Genomic DNA, 19,022 nt, shown 5'->3' with positions numbered 1-19,022 from the left:
AGCGGTACATACTATTAGGGCGCAGGGTGGAGCGGTACATACTATTATGGAGCAGGGTGGAGCGGTACATACTATTAGGGCGCAGGGTGGAGTGGTACATACTATTATGGGGCAGGGTGGAGTGGTACATACAATTATTGCGCCGGGTGGAGCGGTACATACTATTATGGGGCAGGGTGGAGCGGTACATACTATTAGGGCGCAGGGTGGAGCGGTACATACTATTATGGAGCAGGGTGGAGCGGTACATACTATTAGGGCGCAGGGTGGAGTTGTACATACTATTATGTGGCAGGGTGGAGCGGTACATACTATTATGTGGCAGGCTGGAGTGGTACATACTATTATGTGGCAGGGTGGAGCGGTACATACTATTATGGGGCAGGCTGGAGTGGTACATACAATTATTGCGCCGGGTGGAGCGGTACATACTATTATGGGGCAGGGTGGAGCGGTACATACTATTATGGGGCAGGGTGGAGCGGTACATACTATTATGGGGCAGGGTGGAGCGGTACATACTATTATGGTGCAGGATGGAGTGGTACATACTATTATGTGGCAGGGTGGAGCGGTACATACTATTATGGGGCAAGCTGGAGTGGTACATACAATTATTGCGCCGGGTGGAGCGGTACATACTATTATGGGGCAGGGTGGAGTGGTACATACTATTATGGGGCAGGGTGGAGCGGTACATACTATTATGGGGCAGGGTGGAGCGGTACATACTATTATGGGGCAGGGTGGAGCGGTACATACTATTATGGGGCAGGGTGGAGCGGTACATACTATTATGGGGCAGGGTGGAGCGGTACATACTATTATGGGGCAGGGTGGAGCGGTACATACTATTATGGGGCAGGGTGGAGCGGTACATACTATTATGGGGCAGGGTGGAGCGGTACATACTATTATGGGGCAGGGTGGAGCGGTACATACTATTATGGGGCAGGGTGGAGCGCTACATACTATTATGGGGCAGGGTGGAGCGCTACATACTATTATGGGGCAGGGTGGAGCGCTACATACTATTATGGGGCAGGGTGGAGCGCTACATACTATTATGGGGCAGGGTGGAGCGCTACATACTATTATGGGGCAGGGTGGAGCGGTACATACTATTATGGGGCAGGGTGGAGCGCTACATACTATTATGGGGCAGGGTGGAGCGGTACATACTATTATGGGGCAGGTTGGAGCGGTACATACTATTATGGGGCAGGGTGGAGCGCTACATACTATTATGGGGCAGGGTGGAGCGGTACATACTATTATGGGGCAGGGTGGAGCGGTACATACTATTATGGGGCAGGGTGGAGCGGTACATACTATTATGGGGCAGGGCGGAGCGGTACATACTATTATGGGGCAGGGCGGAGCGGTACATACTATTATGGGGCAGGGTGGAGCGGTACATACTATTATGGGGCAGGGTGGAGCGGTACATACTATTATGGGGCAGGGTGGAGCGGTACATACTATTATGGGGCAGGGTGGAGCGATACATACTATTATTGTGCAGGGTGGAGCGGTACATACTATTATGGGCAGGGTGGAGCGGTACACACTATTATGGGGCAGGGTGGAGCGGTACACACTATTATGGGGCAGGGTGGAGCGGTACATACTATTATGGGGCAGGGTGGAGCGGTACATACTATTAGGGCGCAGGGTGGAGCGGTACATACTATTATGGCGCAGGGTGGAGCGGTACATACTATTATGGCGCAGTGTGGAGCGATACATACTATTATGGTGCAGGGTGGAGCGGTACATACTATTATGGGCAGGGTGGAGCGGTACATTCTATTATGGGCAGGGTGGAGCGGTACATACTATTATGGGCAGGGTGGAGCGGTACATACTATTATGGGCAGGGTGGAGCGGTACATACTATTATGGGCAGGGTGGAGCGGTACATACTATTATGGGCAGGGTGGAGCGGTACACACTATTATGGTGCAGGGTGGAGCGGTACACACTATTATGGTGCAGTGTGGAGCGATACATACTATTATGGTGCAGGGTGGAGCGGTACATACTATTATGGGCAGGGTGGAGCGGTACACACTATTATGGGGCAGGGTGGAGTGGTACACACAATTATTGCGCCAGGTGGAGTGGTACATACTATTAGGGCACAGGGTGGAGTGATGCATACTGTTATGGCGTGGGATGGTTAACTTCTACAATCTATAGCTCCTACATTGGCTCTTCTTCTTTTCCTTCAGGTTTCTTCAATATACAAATATTTTTTAAGATCTATACAATAGAATTTTCCTGATTGACCCATCAAGGATGAAGGAAGACACTATCAACATGGTGGAGAGTGTATTAAATCTCACCCTAGAGATAATCTTCCAGCTTACTGGAGAGGTGAGAGATTCTGATGATGTTACCTTATGTCATTATCATCTATCGTAATAACAGATGATGTCACTGGAGAGGTGATGGACTCTGGACATGTCTGTAGTGATATTTATTACTGTCTCCCATATACAGGATTACACAGTAGTGAAGAAGACCTCTAGTGATGGCTGTCGGGCCCCTGTGTGTGATGGATGGGGGAGCCCAATCACAGGGCCCCCACCTCACCCCCTGATATATGAGGACATCAATGTACAGAGGATTCTAGAATTCACCAACAAGATGATTGAGCTGCTGACTGGAGAGGTGACGCTGCAGGGAATGCTGGGACATTATACAGTAACAGCACTGGAGGCTTCTGGGTGATGACTGTATATTGTGTTGTCAGGTTCCTATAAGGTGTCAGGATGTCGCTGTCTATTTCTCCATGGAGGAGTGGGAGTATTTAGAAGGACACACGGATCTGTACAAGGACGCCATGATTGATAGCCACCAGCCGCTCCCATCACCAGGTAATAGACAGGACTAAATACACGGGGACTTTATTATCTGTATGTAAAGAATGACTTCAGTGTCTGTCTGTGTTTCCTCCAGTTCCATCCAGTAAGAGAAGCCCACCAGAGAGATGTCCCCGTCCGCTTCTTCCACAGGACCACCAGGTAGATGGAGATGTCCTTCTGATCTGTAGAAGGTTGTGAAGCTCTTGTCTTCAGTCTTATTAGATGTCTTCTACTTGTGTGATGAGGCCGGTGGAGATGGCAGGATTACCGCTGACCAGAGACATTACATGTTGTCTGGATCTTCTCTCAGTTTTCTGACGGTGGGGACTGCTGGTGGGAATAAGGAGCCAACAGGTTGGATTTATATCTATCTGCTCCTTTATGTCCCCCGAGACAAACAGCGGATGTGTCTGGTAGCCGCTGATCTCCTCCACTGAGACAACGTGCAGCGTGTCTAGCCATGCCGGATATACATCTGTATGAGGTTCCTGAGGGGTCATTGACCCGCCATCTTATGTATATGTCCAGCTTCTAGACCTACAGCTATGTGGCTCAGATAACTACTCCTGTCAGGTCATTTTTGGTCATCATAATGATTAATGATCATTCCTGGTCATGTAAAACCTTCCACATGACTTCTCCAACCGTCTGCTGACTTTTACAATATTTGTCTCACAGCTTTTGTATCAGGATGAAGATCTCACCGATATTAATACTACAGAGACAAATGTGAGGGGTGATCAGCAGTGTAAAGAGGAGATTCCTACAGGTAACCGCCCAGGTGAGTAGTAACCACTAAATACAGCAGAGAGGAGTCACAGATTCTCCTCAGTCAGCGGCTGCAGATATGTTATTCTGTGGTCTGTGGGATAATTAGGAATGACAGATCCTGCAGTCCAGGCCCCGTCCTCCCAGCTGGTTCATCCTGTAAGCCTGTTAGTGGCAGTAGATATCTGACACTGGCAATGGTCTGTTCTGCTGCGGCTAGAAACACCAAAAGAAGAGCAAAAACCACCCAAACGGCTGTTTATGTCGGTTATTTTCAGTATCTGTAGACTTTATATTAATACTAGCTGATATACCCAACCTCGCCCGAGTCTATTTGGTACTGGTGTTTATCTGGTGTTCACACGGAAAATCTTATGAAGTCGTGGTTACTTTAGAGATACTGAGGAAAAAAAATATGTTCACCATTTTGCATGGTTCTTTGCGTTACCCAGGAAACACAATGTGGAGGTAACCATGCGACGTTTCCTTTATATAAAATGACATCGGGAAGTGAGAGAATTAGATTCCATATGTAAAATTTAGACATTAATTCTTTTGCGCTTAGAATTGAATAATCGAGTTGGGACCCATTAACTTTTCCTATTAATGACACAATCAATGCCCGTCCCAAATTTCAAATGAGGGAATTAGATTACGTACGTAAAATTTGGATGCTAATTCCTTTGCGCTAGAATTGAATAATCGAGCTGGGACCCATTAGCTTTTCTTATTTGACATAATCAATGCTCGTGCCAAATTTCAAGTCTCTATGACATTGGGAAGTGAGAGAATTAGATTACGTACGTAAAATTTCAACGCTAATTCTTTTGCGCTAGAACCTTATAATCGAGTTGGGACCCATAAACTTTTCCTATTTATGACATAAACAATGCCCGTGCCAAATTTCATGTTTTGATGACATTGGGAAGTGAGAGAATTAGATTACGTACGTAAAATTTGGACGCTAGTTCTTTTGCGCTAGAATTTAATAGTCGAGTTGGGACATATTAATTTTTCCTATTTTGGACATAATCAATGCTCGTGCCAAATTTCATGTTTGTACGACATCGGGAAGTTGGAGAATTGGTGACGAATCAGTCAGTCAGTGAGGGCTTTCGTCTTTATATATATTAATATCTGGTGTTTGGAAGCTGATAGTCTTGTAGTCACTTATCCTGCCTGTTATGGAAGTATGATATTACTGCAGTCACACATTCTCTCCCGGGTTCGGTAATATGTATTGGTTTCTTGCTCTACTCTTGAATGTGACTTTCATCCAATTATCCCCGTTTGCTGACCAGGTGTGCCGTTAGCATTTGCCTACTTTCCCTGTTACTACCCCTACTCTGTGCCTCCAGATTACCCCAGGACAGGAGAACTCTGGTAGAACAAGGGGGATTATTTAACTAAGAGTGCTTTTACACAGGACAATAAAATCATTTGAGAGTTGTTCATACCCACGCTCTGGCGGGTATTTGAACTATAGTCGTCCTGTGTAATTACATGTAGGGACTGAAGAACTGTCTGCTTACAGTGAATGGAGGCTGCCAGGGGTAGAACGCTCTCCGGCCGCCCATCTACAAGCCAGCAGCACTTTCAGCGATGCTCACTCCTGTGTAACAGCATCACTGGGACTCGCTGTCGGCATCATTTGCCTGACAGCTCATCCCATGTAAATGGGCCTTTAGTGCACACCCTGAATGAACAACGAATGATAATTTGTTCGCTTATCATTCGACCTTCAATGTATGTGTGCATAAAAACTGATTGGCAATCGGCCCGTGTAAACAGACAGCCATTCATCTACGAGAGACTGTAAGTAGAGGTGACTGATCCCCGACCCGCTGCGCCTCCATTCACTAGTGCAGATCATTCTTGTGTAAAAACACAGGAACGATCATCACTGGGATGACTAGTCAGGCATCTGCCCCCGACAGGTCGTCCCATGTAAAAGCACCCTAAGATTGTGGGTCATGTTTGGGGTGTAGACTGGAGAGAATCATATCTCCGGAATCATGAGAAAATACCGAGTCCAACGCATCCACTTCCATGTTTGTACGGCCTTTGAGTCGGCCAAAACGGATATCATCTGAATGAATAATCTCTCCTCCCACGTTCGGTCTCTGTAAATAGATAAAATCGTGTTATGAAATTTGGCAGTCATTCCCTCTAGGAATCCCTTCTGGGGAGACATGACCAAAGTATTGTATAGTATAAACATCTGGACGTTTCCTGCATCCAATCAGCCGGCCTCCCTCTAATGTCAGAGTCACGTTGAGCGAAGCAAAACAATCATGTCACAGCTCGCTGCTGCTGCTCACCTGCTGCTGGGGCTACAGTTGGGCATCGCTGCCATGCACGCTCTGTACACCTCTCCTCTACTTGCTCACAGTCTTCTGCCCGTTGGGCTCATGCCTGCTCTTACCTGGCCTCTTAACCCTTTAATGTCACAGGGCATACGTTTATGTCCTGCCTGTCGGGTACTTAAGGCAACAGGACGTAAACTTACATCATATGGTTGTGGCGTAATCAAAACCTGAGCCCACGCCATCCTGTAGTTGGGAGCCTGCTGTTACCTACAGCCGGCTTCTCACTGCAACAGTGGAGGTATATAAGGACAGCAACCCTCAATGTTAAAGGGGTTGTCTCGTGAAAGCAAGTGGGTCTATACACTTCTGTATGGCCATATTAATGCACTTTGTAATATACATCGTGCATTAAATATGAGCCATACAGAAGTTATTCACTTACCTGCTCCGTTGCTAGCGTCCCCGTTGCCATGGTTCCGTCTAACTTCGGTGTCTTCTTGCTTTTTTAGACGCGCTTGCGCAGATGCATCTTCTCCCTTCGGCTGGTCTTGGAAGCATCGGCGTTTTGGCTCCGCCCCCTTGTACGCATCATCGTGTAGCTCCGCCCCATGACGTGTGCCGGTTCCAGCCTCCTGATTGGCTGGAATCGGCATGTGACGGGGCGGCGCTACGCGATGATGCGTACAAGGGGGCGGAGCCAAAACGCCGATGCTTCCAAGACCAGCCGAAGGGAGAAGATGCATCTGCGCAAGCGCGTCTAAAAAAGCAAGAAGACACCGAAGTTAGACGGAACCATGGCAACGGGGACGCTAGCAACGGAGCAGGTAAGTGAATAACTTCTGTATGGCTCATATTTAATGCACGATGTATATTACAAAGTGCATTAATATGGCCATACAGAAGTGCATAACCCCACTTGCTTTCGCGAGACAACCCCTTTAAACCCCTGTATGCTTCGGTGACATCATCTGACCCTGCAATGTAATCGCGAAAAGCTGATGATTTGCCATGGCAACAGGACGCCAGATACTGGCATCCCAGCATGCCATTACCTATGATCGCTATTATAGGCGATAGGGGACTGTACTACGTAAGTCCTGCAATGCTTTATCATAGCAATCGTAGCTCCTATGTATGGTTCAAGTCCCCTACAGGGAGATAAAGTGTAAAAAAAAAACCCAACTTTTTGCTCATTTCCCCCTATTTGTATAATAAAACTGTAAGAAAACCCCCACATTTTTGGCATCATCGTGTCCATAATGACCTGTACTATACATTCAGCTATTTATCTTGCACAGCAAAAACCGTTAAGAAGACAGAGGAAAAATGCTTATTTTGTTTGCTTTACCCCCCCCCCCCCCCAAAAAAAAGTAAAAGTGATCTAGGAAGCCGTAAGTACCCCAAAATGGTAGAAATAAAAACTACAGTTCGTCAAGCAAAAAAGCTGCGTCCATAGGAAAATAAAGGTCATTGGACTTTAATGCAGCGGTGCAAAAATTATTATAATTTCCAAAAAACGTGTTTTATTGTGCAAAACCAAAAATAATTATAATTTTGGTATCGTCGTAATCGTAACGACATGCAGAAAACATGTATGCTGCATGATTAACGCTGTACAAAAAAAGAACAAAAAAACAATGGCAGAATTGATTTTTTGTACCAGTAGAAAACTAGTACCAATAAACACTACAGTTCTCCATGTAAAAAAGCCCTCATGCGGCCATGTCAATGGAAAGATAAAAAGGTAATGGCTTTTGGAAAATAGAGCTGAAAATCCCCCAAAAATCGTTGCTTCCTGAGGGCCAAAATAGGCCATGTCCTAAAGGGGTTAAAGAACCAGTGTGCGCTCCCTTTACTCCTCCAATCCGGTTCCTGCACTTCCTATATTAGGCATCCCCCCTAGTCTGGGTGTCTAAGCAGTTTGCTCTCATCCTGCCATTTGTGGTAAAGCCCGTGTTTGTGTGTTCTGGTTTTGACCATTCCCTGTACTGACTATCCTGACTTCTGTGCCCCCAGACCTCGGCTTTGTATATTGGACTTTGCTTTGTCTGCTGCCTGCCGGACTATTAGCCTGGACCTCGGTTATGTGCGTGTGCTGCCAGCCCTGACTACAGCCTTTCTGTTTATTACCTGTCCGATCAGACCTTCAGGTACCGCGTCTTAGCCTGGTGCAGCATGAGCAGCCAAATACTGGGGCCACCTGTGTGTAATAGCCTTGGGACCCCAGTGCAAAGCCTCAATCCCACCTGGGGGTTAAATGTGAAAAGCAGGGTCTCCTAGGTATTACCACTCTCTGGCAAATTGCTTATGCTGCCCATGAGACTCAATGACAGAGGAGCCTGATTGCCACCCTGGTCTCCCCTATGGGTCGTCAACCGTGCTATACCCTGCGGGTCAGTAGGGTCATCAGTGTCCTGTATCTCAGCAGTCTATAAATATGCAGCCCTGTTGAAGGAATTACTACCCCTATTATGTGAAGTGTCAGACCCTGGAGGGGGTTGCGGCTTTTATAGGAGATGCAATCAAGTTAAGAGGCAGGGCCATTGCTTGCAGTATAAGAGGTTCCTGGATTGAATCCTGACAAAGACGATGCACATACAGTTCTTCTGTACACACTTCCTATATTCCTTCCTTCCTCCATTCTCGCCTCAATTTGTCATTGGATGATCTCAAGTCTTCTGCCGTTAAGCCTGTGAGGAATATCTCCCTGCAGCTCATTTCATGGAAGGTAGCCTTCTAGGTTACAATAACCTCAATCAAGAGGGTCTCTAAGTTGGCTGCTCCTTCTTGCCATTCTGCCTTTCTTATTCTTCATCAGGGCAGGTGGTGAGTCCACTCCCAATGCCTACATATCTATTTAAAGTTGTTCACGGCTTCCACCTTAACTAAGAAATTTTATCGCCATTCTTTAGTCCCACTCCTTGCCATCCCATGGAGGTGTCATTGCATAAGCTGTACGTTATGAAGACCATTTTTCTGCGTTTGGCGCTCGGACTCCATATTTGTCATTCCAAACGCTTTGACATAGGGGGTTTCTAGACTCAAATGTGACCATATGCAGGTGCATTCACTCAGCCATTCTTACCGACTGAAGGGTCAAGATCCTCCTTCAGGATTTCAGCATTCTATACCTGTTTATTGGGTGACTTATGAGTAGTGCAGCTCCGGACCTTAGGCACTTAGCTTTGTAGAGCTGCCACCAGTAGGCAGCAGTGGCTCAGCATTCTACCTGAAAATTCTCATTGTGTTTCCCACTCATAGAATAATAGATTTGGAAGGGGCCTCCAGGGTCATCGGGTCCAAACTCCAGCTCAATGTGGGATTCACTAAACAATCCCAGACAGATGTCTGTCCAGCCTCTGTTTGAAGATTTCCATTGAAGGAGAACTCTCCACCTCCTGTCCCACTCATTGATCACGCTCACTGTCTAATATCTAATCTGTATCTTTCAGTTTCATCCAATTGCTTCTAGTCTTTCCTTGTGGAAATGAGGAAAGGGCTGATCCCTCTGCACTGTGACAACCCTTTAGATATTTGTAGACAGCTATTAAGTCTCCTCTCAGCCTTCTTTTTTGAAGCTAAACATTTCCAGATCCTTTGGCAGCCAAATGTGCAAGCTTTTCTAGAACTATAGTCTTAAAGTATCCCTCCTAGCTTTGTGTCATTGGCAATTTTGATAAATCTCCCCTCAATTCCCTCCTCCAGATTATTTATAAAAATGTTGAACAACACTGGACCCAGGACAGAGCCTTATGGTACTCCACTTGACACATTCTTCCAATTAGATGCGCAGCCATTTATGACCACTCTTTCAGTACGATCACTCAAGCAATTGTGAATCCACCTAAGAGTTGCCTTGTCAATCCCATGTGTGGTATAATGATATTGATAAAGTATCAACCGTCCATCACCTTCTGCTCAGGATAAGGGAAAAACTGAGTTGAAATCCTCCACGCTTACAGTATTTTCCCCCTCCCTCACATCTGCCAGGCCTCTGATGTACATGTGGCCTAAGGAAGTCCTTGATCATGATGGCAATAAAGTTAGCTAGTGACAGGGGGATGCTAAATACCCTCTGCCAGCGAGGATTGACACCTCTGGTATTTCTCACAGGACCCTGACTCTGAGAGTCCGATTAATGGGGAAATCTTTTAATAAGGATTATTGGCCATGTAGGCAGGCCAGCTGATTAAAATGCATCCAGAGCACTCCTAAATGGCATTTCCACATACCATAATTTCCGGGTCATGCTTGGTATCACTGAGTAGATTAAATCATGACCAGAAATATGCCAGGCATATATTCCCAATTGGAGGATCTCCTGCGGAGATATAGCCGAAATGGGAAATTATGTTTTTTTCAGCTGGTATGAACGCATTCACCCCACCCCTCTTAGAATAACATCAGAGAAGGCGGAAGGAGGTGTGTCCTGGGGGATCTTTAAAAACTTGTGGGATCACACAAACCCAGAGGTCTGACTTCGAAGATACGAGGTAAGGCTTTCCCATTTTCTTCAGTGACTCCATGCGAACAGAACCTTGGGCTAAATATACCAAATCTGGTATAAATTTTCTCCTTGTTTTATTTTAAAAATACTGTCATCTGTGTATACCTGTAAACCTTATCTACACCGTGACATCTTTTCCCCTCGTCATCCTGACAGTATACACATGGAGGATGTCCACTGGACCCCTGTTGGGACAGGAAGCGGAAAAACATACAAAAGGCACCTCCCGCCACCAGCTCACCAGTGTCTTCCTGTCCCTACAGGACAGTCCAAGCGGAAGCCTCCAGGGGTATGCTGGAGGCAAGAAGAGAAAATTCCTATGCAGCCTGTCCGCCCGTGGGGGGACGACTCTCTGGTCGGGCTGGCAGAGCTTGCGCGGGTGAGACCCTACGTGGGGACCCTCACCCGCAGGATCCAAAACCAGCACCACGTTCCCTGCGGGGAACCCTTCCCTAGCGCGCTGCCCAGTGGGGTTGTCGCACTGGGAAGATACAGCCCGTACCTGCAGGGCTTGGAAGCCTCCTCCGGATCAGGCACCCGCTCTGGACGTCGGCCCGGGACCCTGGCTTCCAGCGATCCTCTGTCGGCGTGAGCAGGTATGCCAGCGAGGGGGGGGGTAGAGCACGCGGCGCGGGCCGGCGGTTGCGCTCGATCCGACGTCCCCGGCCATCTATGCGCCCTCCTCAGAGCCGACGCAGAGTGTACCCCCCGGGTCCGGCGCGGCGGCATGACGTCAGCACGGCCGCGTCACGGGGGGGCGGGGCCTCAGGGAAAAAAGGCGCCAAATTTGAAAATCCAAAAAAAAAGAAGAAAAGGAGAAAGCAGGATTCCCCACATGTCTTCGGTCTGCACCTAAGTAAAGATGTCGGCCAGAGAGGACACGGAGAGCAACCCGCTGGTGAGTAAACCTCCGGGGGCTCACACCAGGGGTAACGAAGGGTCAGGTGCTGGAAAACCCCCCCTTTTTTTTCTGCTGTCTCCGTCTCTTAGGACAGAGAAGCACAAAAGAGCAGAGAGGCCAAGAAGCGCGTGCGCAAGTGCCCAGTCTGCCTGCGGCGACTGGACGAGGGACACACCAAACCCTTATGCGCAGCCTGCACAGAGAAGGTGGTCCGGGAGGAAGGCCCCTCGGGCATATCAGACATCCGAGCTATGATCCGCGAGGAGATCGAGGCCTCTCTCTCGTCTCTTTCCGTTCCGCCCCCCACGAAAAGGGTAAGGCGGTCACGGATAGAAGAATCAGACTCGGAGGAAGGGTTCTTAGAGGATTCCCCCTCAGAATCCATACCGCCCATGGAAGAAACGAGGAAGTACTTCTTCGCATCGGCGGATCTGGGGCAGCTACTAACAGCGGTCCGTCACACCATGCAGGTGGAGGAACAGGCACCACAGCAGCCATCCCTCCAGGATACCCTGTTCCGGGGACTCATACCTCAGCCCAAACCATCATTCCCGGTCAACGATATCCTAAAACAGCTCATCTTGACCGAGTGGAAACAGGCAGAACGCAAGTTTTTCCTGTCTAAGGAGTTTAGAGAGCGTATGGTCTTCACCCCGGAAGACATTGAATTCTTGGACACCGTCCCGAAGGTGGATTTGGCGGTCGCCAGGGTCTCGAAGAAGGCTGCCCTCCCCTTTGAGGACATCTCCCAGTTGCGGGACCCACTGGATTCACGAGTGGATGCGGCAATGAAGAAGGCCTGGGAGTCGGCGGCCCTCACCATGAAGACCAACATTACGGCCACGTCGGTAGCGAGATCCATGACGGTCTGGCTAGACCAACTCCAGGCCCTGGTCTCGCAAAGGGGTTCGAGGGAAGATATCGCCAACTGCCTTCCCCTCCTCCAACAGGCCACCGGCTTCCTGGCGGACGCCTCGATGGAGTCAGTAAGGTTCGGGGCCCGGTCGGCGGCACTTTCGAACACAGCCAGGAGGGCCGTCTGGGTAAAAGCCTGGACAGGGGACAATGCCTCCAAGAACAGGCTTTGCTCTTTGCCCTTCCAGGGACATCGCATCTTCGGACCTTCCCTGGATACACTCCTGGAGAAGGCCTCAGACAAAAGTCAGGGGCTACCAGCAGACAGACCCGTCAAGCGGCCTTCCTCCTCTTACCCTCCTCCCTTTGTCCCCCCGAGAACATACAGGGGGAAGGGGAAAACCGGACGCTGGTCTTACCCCAAAGGCGGAAAGGGTGAGAATCCGCCCATCGGGATCCGGCAGGTGGGGGGCAGACTTAGGGGGTTCGCTAATAGATGGAGCGAAATAACCTCCAATCCCTGGGCCCTTCGCCTGGTCTCAGAGGGCTACACAATTGAGCTTTCCGCCCCCCCTCCCCGGAGGTTCGTGGTTACCCCCTGCCAGTCACCCGCGTCGGCCCGGGCCCTCCAGTCGGGGGTACGGGACCTGCTATCCCTGGGGGCCATTATCCCAGTTCCAGTAGAGGAACGGTTCAAAGGCTGCTACTCCCCCTTGTTTCTTATTAAGAAGCCTAACGGGGCCTACAGAGTTATAATCAACCTGAAATACCTGAATAAATCTATAACATACCGAAGATTTAAAATGGAATCAGTAAGATCAGCGATCCCCCTAATCACACCAGATAGCGTCATGGCCACGGTGGACTTAAAAGACGCCTATTATCATATTCCTATACACTCAGACTCCCAACAGCTTCTTCGATTCGCCCTGATGATGGAAGGGTCAGTCTCACATTACCAATTCGCATGCCTGCCGTTCGGGATTTCCTCCGCACCTCGGGTATTCTCCAAGCTAGTATTGGAGATGGTAGCAGCACTAAGGACGGACAAAGTACTAATTGTCCCATACCTCGACGATTTCCTGCTTATAGCAGGATCACCCTCGGAACTCCAGCACCGGGTCAACCTCACCCTCCGCCTGTTCGAGTCGCTAGGTTGGATCATTAACTTCGACAAATCCAATCTTCAGCCCGAACAAAGCAAAAAGTTCCTAGGGGTTATCCTGGACTCACACCACCAGTGCTCTTCCCTCCCGCTAGAAAAGCAAAAAACGATCCAAGACGAAAGCCGGGCACTTTCGTTAGCCTCCCAGGTTTCCCTTAGGAGAGGCATGAGGGTCCTCGGTCTCATGACAGCCTGTATTGGAGTAGTCCCGTGGGCCCAGTTACATGGTAGAACTCTTCAGGACTTTATCCTGAGCAACTGGGACAAATCTCCAGCTTCCCTGGATCAGGAAGTCACCCTCACTCACAAAGTAAGGTCCTCCTTGGGGTGGTGGACGTCTATCTCCAACCTCGCCAGGTCCACAAGTTGGGACCCGGCATCCCCAGTATCCATCTTCACTGACGCGAGCGCAACTGGCTGGGGGGCCCACTTAGGCTGTCGCTATGTCCAGGGGGTCTGGAACCAGAAAGAGGCCACTCAATCCTCCAATTACAAGGAGCTTTGCGCGGTCTGGAGGGCCATCCGTGACCTCGAGACAGAGATCGGGGGTAGACCCATTAAAATATTCTCGGATAACATAACAACTGTGTCCCTCATTCGCCACCAGGGATCCACGCGGAACCCCCGACTACAAGACCTGGCGGCGAAAGTGCTCGGGTGGATAGAGCAGCGGATGCCTTCCGTTTCAGCGTTCCACGTAAGGGGCCCAGAGAACACCATGGCAGACTACCTCAGCCGCAGGAGAATAGACCCTGGGGAGTGGGCACTACATCCAGAGGCATTCCAACTGATTACAGAAAGATGGGGGACTCCAAAGGTGGATTTGTTTGCCTCTCGGGAGAACAACAAGTGTCCCCGGTTCTTTTCCAGGGGGGCAGACGGGGGCTCCCTGGGAATAGACGCACTATCCCAAGCATGGGAATGGGACCTGACATACGCCTTCCCACCTATTCCCCTGATCCCTCGGGTTCTAAAGAAGATCCAGGGGTCCCCGGGCTCCGTTATCCTGGTAGCCCCATTCTGGCCCAAGAGACCTTGGTTCCCGCTCCTGGCCGCTCTATCAACACAGGAGCCCCTACATCTGCCGTGGAGAGACGACCTCCTACAACAGGGTCCCCTGATTTGCCCAAAAACCCGACAGTTCAGACTAGCGGCCTGGAAGCTGTGCGGGTAAAATATCTGAACCAGGGCCTATCAGGGAGGGTGACCACCACCTTATGTGAGAGTCTCAAAGAGTCCACCAGGAACATATACACCAGGGTGTGGGACACCTTCTCTAAGTGGTTGGGGCACAGTATTCACGACCTCCAACAACCAGACATTAATAAGATTCTAGAGTTCCTTCAGGATGGACTGGACATGGGCCTAAAACCTGGTACCCTTAAGGTCCAGGTGGCCGCCCTAGGAGCCTTCTTTGACTTCCCGTTAGCCGACCATAGGCTAGTCAAAAAATACCTTAAAGGAGCAGTTAGACTTCACCCCTTTATAAGAAGAACCATGCCCCCATGGGACCTGAATCTTGTTTTACAGGCCCTTTGCGCACATCCCTTCGAGCCCCTGGAAGAACTCTCAGTTAAGACCCTCTCATATAAGGTTGCCTTCCTAGTGGCCATTACATCCGCCAGGCGGATCGGGGAAATCCAAGCTCTCTCTATAAAAACCCCATATATGACCATCTTCCCGGACAAGATAGAGTTTAGACCCGACCCCTTCTTTCAACCGAAAGTCCTTACGGACTTTCACAGAGAGCAAAAAATAGTACTTCCCTCCTTCTGCCAGGAACCCCGGAACACTACGGAACAGAGGTTCCATAACCTAGACGTGAGACGAGCAGTTCTGAAGTACTTAGAGGTCTCACATACCTTTAGGAAATCTAATAACCTCTTCATTCAATTTCAGGGTCCACGCAGAGGAGGGGCCGCTACTAAGGACTCCCTAGTGCGGTGGGTCAGGAGGGCCGTAGAAGAGGCATACAGATCCCAAGGGATCCCACTCCCGGGCGAAGTTAGAGCCCATTCTACTAGGGCGGTCGCCTGTTCCTGGGCGGAGAGAGCCCAGGCGACAACCGACCAGATTTGCAGAGCCGCCACATGGTCAAGCACCCATACTTTTGTAAAACACTACCGTCTGGACGTGGGGGCCAGCCGGGACACTGCCTTTGGGCGGAAAGTTCTGCAAGCAGTGGTCCCTCCCTAAAGCCCGTGATTGTTGGTATTCCTCCATGTGTATGCTGTCAGGATGACGAGGGGAAGACAGGAATTAGGTTTACCTGTTAATTCCTTTTCTGGAGTCATCCTGACAGCATAGGGGCTTTTCCCTCCCCTTCAGTTATCCTTCTCTATGTGAAGTAACGTATTGTACTATAAGTTTCGTTATTAAAAATGAGTGATTAAGCAAAGCCGGGTCACTGTAGTTATTTGGTACACACTGGTGAGCTGGTGGCGGGAGGTGCCTTTTGTATGTTTTTCCGCTTCCTGTCCCAACAGGGGTCCAGTGGACATCCTCCATGTGTATGCTGTCAGGATGACTCCAGAAAAGGAATTAACAGGTAAACCTAATTCCTGTCTTTCTGTACGTATTTGTACATATAAATATTTAGCACTGCCAGTCTGTTTTAGAATTATTTTGCAATGTATTAGTCGAGTCCGTTTTAAAAATAACATAACTCCGAAGCTTGTGTTCATAATTCATAGTCTGGTTACCAGCTTACCTGTGATATAAAAGCTTGTGGTGGCAGCGAGTGTGTATGGGTATTGTGGAGTGCTGGTGGCGTTTAGACTGGATCAGGATACATCCTTGAGGTCTGCGTCTTCTCAGGTCTTCCTTACCTTGTTATCCAAAATTCAAGGATAGCATGATGATTGCCTCCTAAGGTCCCAGACACCCTTACTTCCTCAACCATTCCCTTCCTGTTGGTAAGAATTAGGTCCAAGATAGCAGACCCCCTTGTTTTCTCTTTTACCTTTTGGAAGATAAAGTTGTCAGCAAGAGCGGATAAGAATTTGTTGGACCCATTACATTTGCTTGAGAGAGATTGCCAACAAATGTCTGGATAGTTAAAATGTTTTCCCAACATACAACGCAATACTTCCTCCTCTGCTTTTTTTTTTTTTTTTTTTTTCAGGTCTGTTTCTTATAAATAAGTTGTATCCTTCAAGCCTTGTATTGCAATCATGTCGATCATTCCACCAAGTTTCCGTGATACCTATGACATCATATTTCTCTTCCTGTGTTAGGAGCTCCAATTCTGCTTGTTTGTTTCCATCCCATGCTCTGTGCATTCGTGTAGAAACATTTTAATTTGTGATCGGTGTCTCTTGCTCCTCTACTTTCCTTCAGAATTCTTTGACTTTGTTCTTTCTTTTCTCTTCTAATAGCAAGGTTCTCAAATGTATTAATTAGCTGTATATTTTTACCTAGCCTTTCACTTCCTTTCCTATATTCTAGTTTAAAGCTCCCCTGATGAGTGTAGCAAGGCGCCTGCCAAATGTATGTTTGGCAGGCGCCTTGCTACACTCATCAAGAAAGCTTTATGCTATAAACACTTCAGGGACTACTTTAGGACATTGAATATTCTTGTATACCCCAATGAAACAACTGAGAATAGAGGATTTTTGTCTTATTGTAAAATACCTTCTTGCAGTCTTTATTGAGGGACACGACCTCCTCCCATTTTTTTCTCATGTCACTATGCCATTCTAATTTGTAGCATGTTCTTGGGTGGATTTGTTTTGGTATTTTTTAAGCATGTGCTTCTACTGCTGGCATATGGACTATTTAGTCAAGTGCCTGTGTCCCCAATAAATATTACTAGAAAGAGATTTTACTTTAAGGCAAAAATCCTTCTTTTATGCTCCTTGATCCTGATCTACCAGGTACAGGAACCCGATGCTTGTGGAGGACAGTGCTGCAAAATATTTTGAATGCCTCTTAGAGATGAGCGAATCTACTCGTTTCGAGTATTTACTCGATCGAGCACCGCAATGTTCGAGTACTTCAGTACTCGGGTGAAAAGATTCGGGGGGAGGCGGGGGGAGGCATGGAGGCGCGGGGGGTAGCAGCAGGGAACAGGGGGGAGCCCTCTCTCTCCCCCTCCCCCCCCCCCCCCCCCCCACTGCCCGCTCGGGCGAAAAAGGGGCATGGCCGAGTAGGTTCGCTCATCTCTAATGCCTCTCTTTCAGATGCCCCAGAGGCCAAATATGATTGATGGCAGTTACAATTAGTTACTTACAAGGCCAGATTATCACATTAGGTTTTAAGGACTATTGTTTCTGCAGTTTTGCTTGACAAACTTGGGATCTGTTTTTCCACCAGTGTCTTGTGACTTGTAATTTGCAATGAAATGTTTATTATATAGAAATGTTAATATCCATATCAATTTTAAAGTCCTTTCAATAAGAACTAGTAAAATCCGTTTTATTCTTGACAGATGACAGTACTAGGAGCTCAGAGGAATGTCCGATAATTGCAGATTGTAAAGCAGAGGATTGTGGTATCACACAAGATACATATGAAGAACCTACCATTGTCCAAGATATCCCCTCAGCCCATCACAGCAACGATCCATCAGCTGATCCTCTTATACAGGTTTCATCTTATGATTCATCACAAACTGCTAAGGAGAAGAAAAGTCTCAGAAGGGGAGAACATCAAAAAGCTCATGAAAGAGAGAAACCATTTCCATGTTCAGAATGTGGGAAATGTTTTGGAGAGAAATCAAACCTTCTCCAGCATCTGAGAATTCACACTGGAGAGAAGCCATTTACATGTTCAGAATGTGGGAAATGTTTTAGAGATAAACAAAAACTTGCCATACATCAGAGAAGTCACACAGGGGAGAAGCCATTTTCATGTTCAGAATGTGGGAAATGTTTTAGACAGAAATCACACCTTGTCATACATCTGAGGATTCACACGGGGAAGAAGCCATTTTCATGTGGAGAATGTGAGAAATGTTTTAGAAATAAATCAAGCCTTGTCGTACATCAAAGAACTCACACAGGGGAGAAGCCATTTTCATGTTCAGACTGTGGGAAATGCTTTTCTATTAAATCAAACCTTGTCATACATCAGAGAAGTCACACAGGAGAAAAGCCGTTTTCATGTTCAGACTGTGGGAAATGCTTTTCTTTTATATCAAACCTTGTTGCACATCAGAGAAGTCACACAGGAGAGAAGCCATTTTCATGTTCAGAATGTGGGAAATGTTTTAGAAAGAAATCACACCTTGTCAGACATCAGAAAAGTCACACAGGAGAGAAGCCATTTTCATGTTCAGAATGTGGGAAATGTTTTAGAGAGAAATCACACCTTGTCCAACATCTGAGAAGTCACACAGGGAAGAGGCCATTTTCACTATAATTTACTCCAAAAACTGGAATACATTACAATACAAATGTACACCATCAGCTGCAAATTTGATTTTCCTTGAACATGGACTGCTAAAAGATGTGCCTTTTTTTAGTATATTCTTTTTTTCATCGTCCTGTTCCAAGAGCTGTAATGTTTTTTATTCTGAAGTTGACATGCTTCCAGATGGGCTTGTTTTTTGCAGGGTAGATGTATTTATAATGGCACCATTTTAGGTTAAACATAATGTGGTGTATAGCTTTTATCCATACTAATATTATAAATGTGAAAGTTACTC

General features: G+C 47.7%; 1 protein-coding gene across 1 annotated transcript; it reads left to right on the top strand.

Moving 5' to 3' along the window:
- Positions 1-2,301: 2,301 nt before the first annotated feature.
- Positions 2,302-18,736, top strand: LOC136628752 (endothelial zinc finger protein induced by tumor necrosis factor alpha-like). Its single transcript, XM_066604852.1, has 7 exons — positions 2,302-2,379; positions 2,804-2,882; positions 10,718-10,833; positions 11,445-11,669; positions 11,892-12,044; positions 12,459-12,516; positions 17,805-18,736. The coding sequence occupies exons 1-7, from the start codon at positions 2,302-2,304 to the stop codon at positions 18,734-18,736; spliced, it is 1,641 nt and encodes a 546-aa protein (XP_066460949.1).
- Positions 18,737-19,022: the final 286 nt, after the last annotated feature.

This window comes from Eleutherodactylus coqui, chromosome 5 (genome assembly GCF_035609145.1).
Source record: "Eleutherodactylus coqui strain aEleCoq1 chromosome 5, aEleCoq1.hap1, whole genome shotgun sequence".
In the NCBI taxonomy this organism is placed as follows: Eukaryota; Metazoa; Chordata; class Amphibia; order Anura; family Eleutherodactylidae; genus Eleutherodactylus; species Eleutherodactylus coqui.
This window is presented reverse-complemented; position numbering and strand designations above follow the sequence as displayed.

Bases quoted from the DNA above. Each gene is read 5' to 3' on its own strand.
- LOC136628752 (XM_066604852.1), top strand. From the start codon at position 2,302: ATGAAGGAAGACACTATCAACATGGTGGAGAGTGTATTAAATCTCACC. The intron at 2,883-10,717 runs GTAATAGACAGG...CTGTCCCTACAG, and splicing joins CCAGCCGCTCCCATCACCAG to GACAGTCCAAGCGGAAGCCT. The intron at 12,517-17,804 runs GTCAGGGGCTAC...TATTCTTGACAG, and splicing joins GGAGAAGGCCTCAGACAAAA to ATGACAGTACTAGGAGCTCA.